This window comes from Charadrius vociferus, unplaced genomic scaffold (genome assembly GCF_000708025.1).
Source record: "Charadrius vociferus isolate BGI_N301 unplaced genomic scaffold, ASM70802v2 scaffold70, whole genome shotgun sequence".
NCBI classification, from domain to species: domain Eukaryota; kingdom Metazoa; phylum Chordata; class Aves; order Charadriiformes; family Charadriidae; genus Charadrius; species Charadrius vociferus.
The window spans coordinates 2,504,972-2,506,564 of NW_009646851.1; the positions used below are offsets into that span (position 1 = coordinate 2,504,972).

The 1,593-nt window shown below is 47.0% G+C and overlaps 1 protein-coding gene across 1 annotated transcript in view; it reads left to right on the forward strand.

Moving 5' to 3' along the window:
* The first annotated feature begins 281 nt into the window (after window positions 1-281).
* Window positions 282-1,593, forward strand: part of FST (follistatin) — a 7,119-nt gene continuing 5,807 nt past the window's right edge. The window contains exon 1 of the mRNA XM_009894192.1: window positions 282-433. Within this exon, the coding sequence (XP_009892494.1) occupies window positions 352-433 (82 nt within the window). The 5' untranslated portion in view covers window positions 282-351. The remainder of the gene's footprint in view (window positions 434-1,593) is intronic.

Genomic DNA, 1,593 nt, shown 5'->3' on the forward strand with positions numbered 1-1,593 from the left:
CTTCTCCGCCGCCCGGGGCTGGCGTGGGGCTGCGCGGGTGCGCGCCGGTGCGCGGCCGTGTGTGCGTGCACCTAGAGCAGATCATTGGAGAGGGTTTCCAGAAGGTGGAAAATGTCACCTGATTCACACTGAACTTTTTAAATCTCCCCACCCCCGAGCAGACACACACACACATTAGGAGACCGCCCACCGCAGACAGCTAAGACCCCCGTATAGATTTAAAGAGAGACTGCATTCAGAGCCTGACGTTCATTCAATAGAGCGATCATAAGCAGGCTGGCTTGTGCTCGCTCCCTCTCCCGACTCCCCCTCACGCTGTTTCTGTGTCTCTCACTCCCTGCTACACTGAGGATGTTAAATCAGAGAATCCACCCGGGCATGCTCTTACTCCTGATGTTTCTCTGCCACTTCATGGAAGATCACACAGTGCAGGGTAAGACCGGATTGTTTATTCGCAGATATGTTTCTTTATTATTACTATTGTTTTCTGTCTTTCGGGGCACGGTTTAGTTTGCTGGCGGTGTTAAACGCCTCTCTCCAAGGTCCAACAGGACAGAAGTTAACTGTGGGCATGGGAATGCTTTGTACCGAGGTGCAGAGGTGTCACTTAAGGATCCTTTTTGATCGGATCTTTGCACTGCTCTGCACAGGCACAGAGGACAGATGAGGATGTTTCTTGGTATTTATTGTTATTATGCAGCATGAATGAAGAGCAGCATAGCGAGGGACCTTTCCCAGTTTCGGCTCCCGAATGAGTGCTCAAAGTTTGTTGGTAATTTAGCTCAGATTTTTATCTCGCCTGCCTGACGGAAGGAGAGGTGGTGATGAGGAGCCCCACGATTACAGCTGACATTTTTAGAAACCAATAAGTGGTCATTTTCCGGACATTCCTTTAATATTGGGCTTTCCTCCTCCCCTCTCCTGTTTCTTTTGGTGAATAAATATTAGTGTTGTAAATTCTCCTGCACTGAAGAGTATGCTTAAATAAGTTGGGGTGGTGGTTTGTTTTTTTTTTTTTTTTCCATGCGCGCAAAACAAACCCAAACCTGATATTGACAACTCTTAAGAGCCCTGTTTCGACAGAAGGGAATATTGATTTTTAGTTTGGGGGCTTTTTTCCCTTGTCTTGACCACGTTCCAACCACAACCTGAATGTCTTACCGTTGCTTGTTTTATATTTTTTGTCCTTTTTTTTTTTCTTTTCTCCCCCACTGCCGACCTAAAGCATAAATTAATCTAATGTAGGCAACTGTAAGACGCAAAACTTTTTTTTTTTTAAGGGCGTTGTTTGTTCAATGATTTTTAGCGGGGGGGGGGAGGGGGGCATATCTTGCCCCGCGCCCACGACATCTCTGCTGGCCGATCCTGACCCTTCGCTGCGGTACATTCCCATCGGAGTAAGGAGGCAGGATCGAGCCCTGGCTGGATTAGCACCAGAATCAATTGGTATTGAGTTGCTGGAGAAGTCACACTGGTTATTCACGAGAGACTCATCCCAACCAAAACTCTCAAGCTAAAAAAGGGGGAGTTGCTTAAACTAATGTTCTTGGCTTGACTCCACAAATAACAGGGATACTAGTAAAAAAAAAGGGG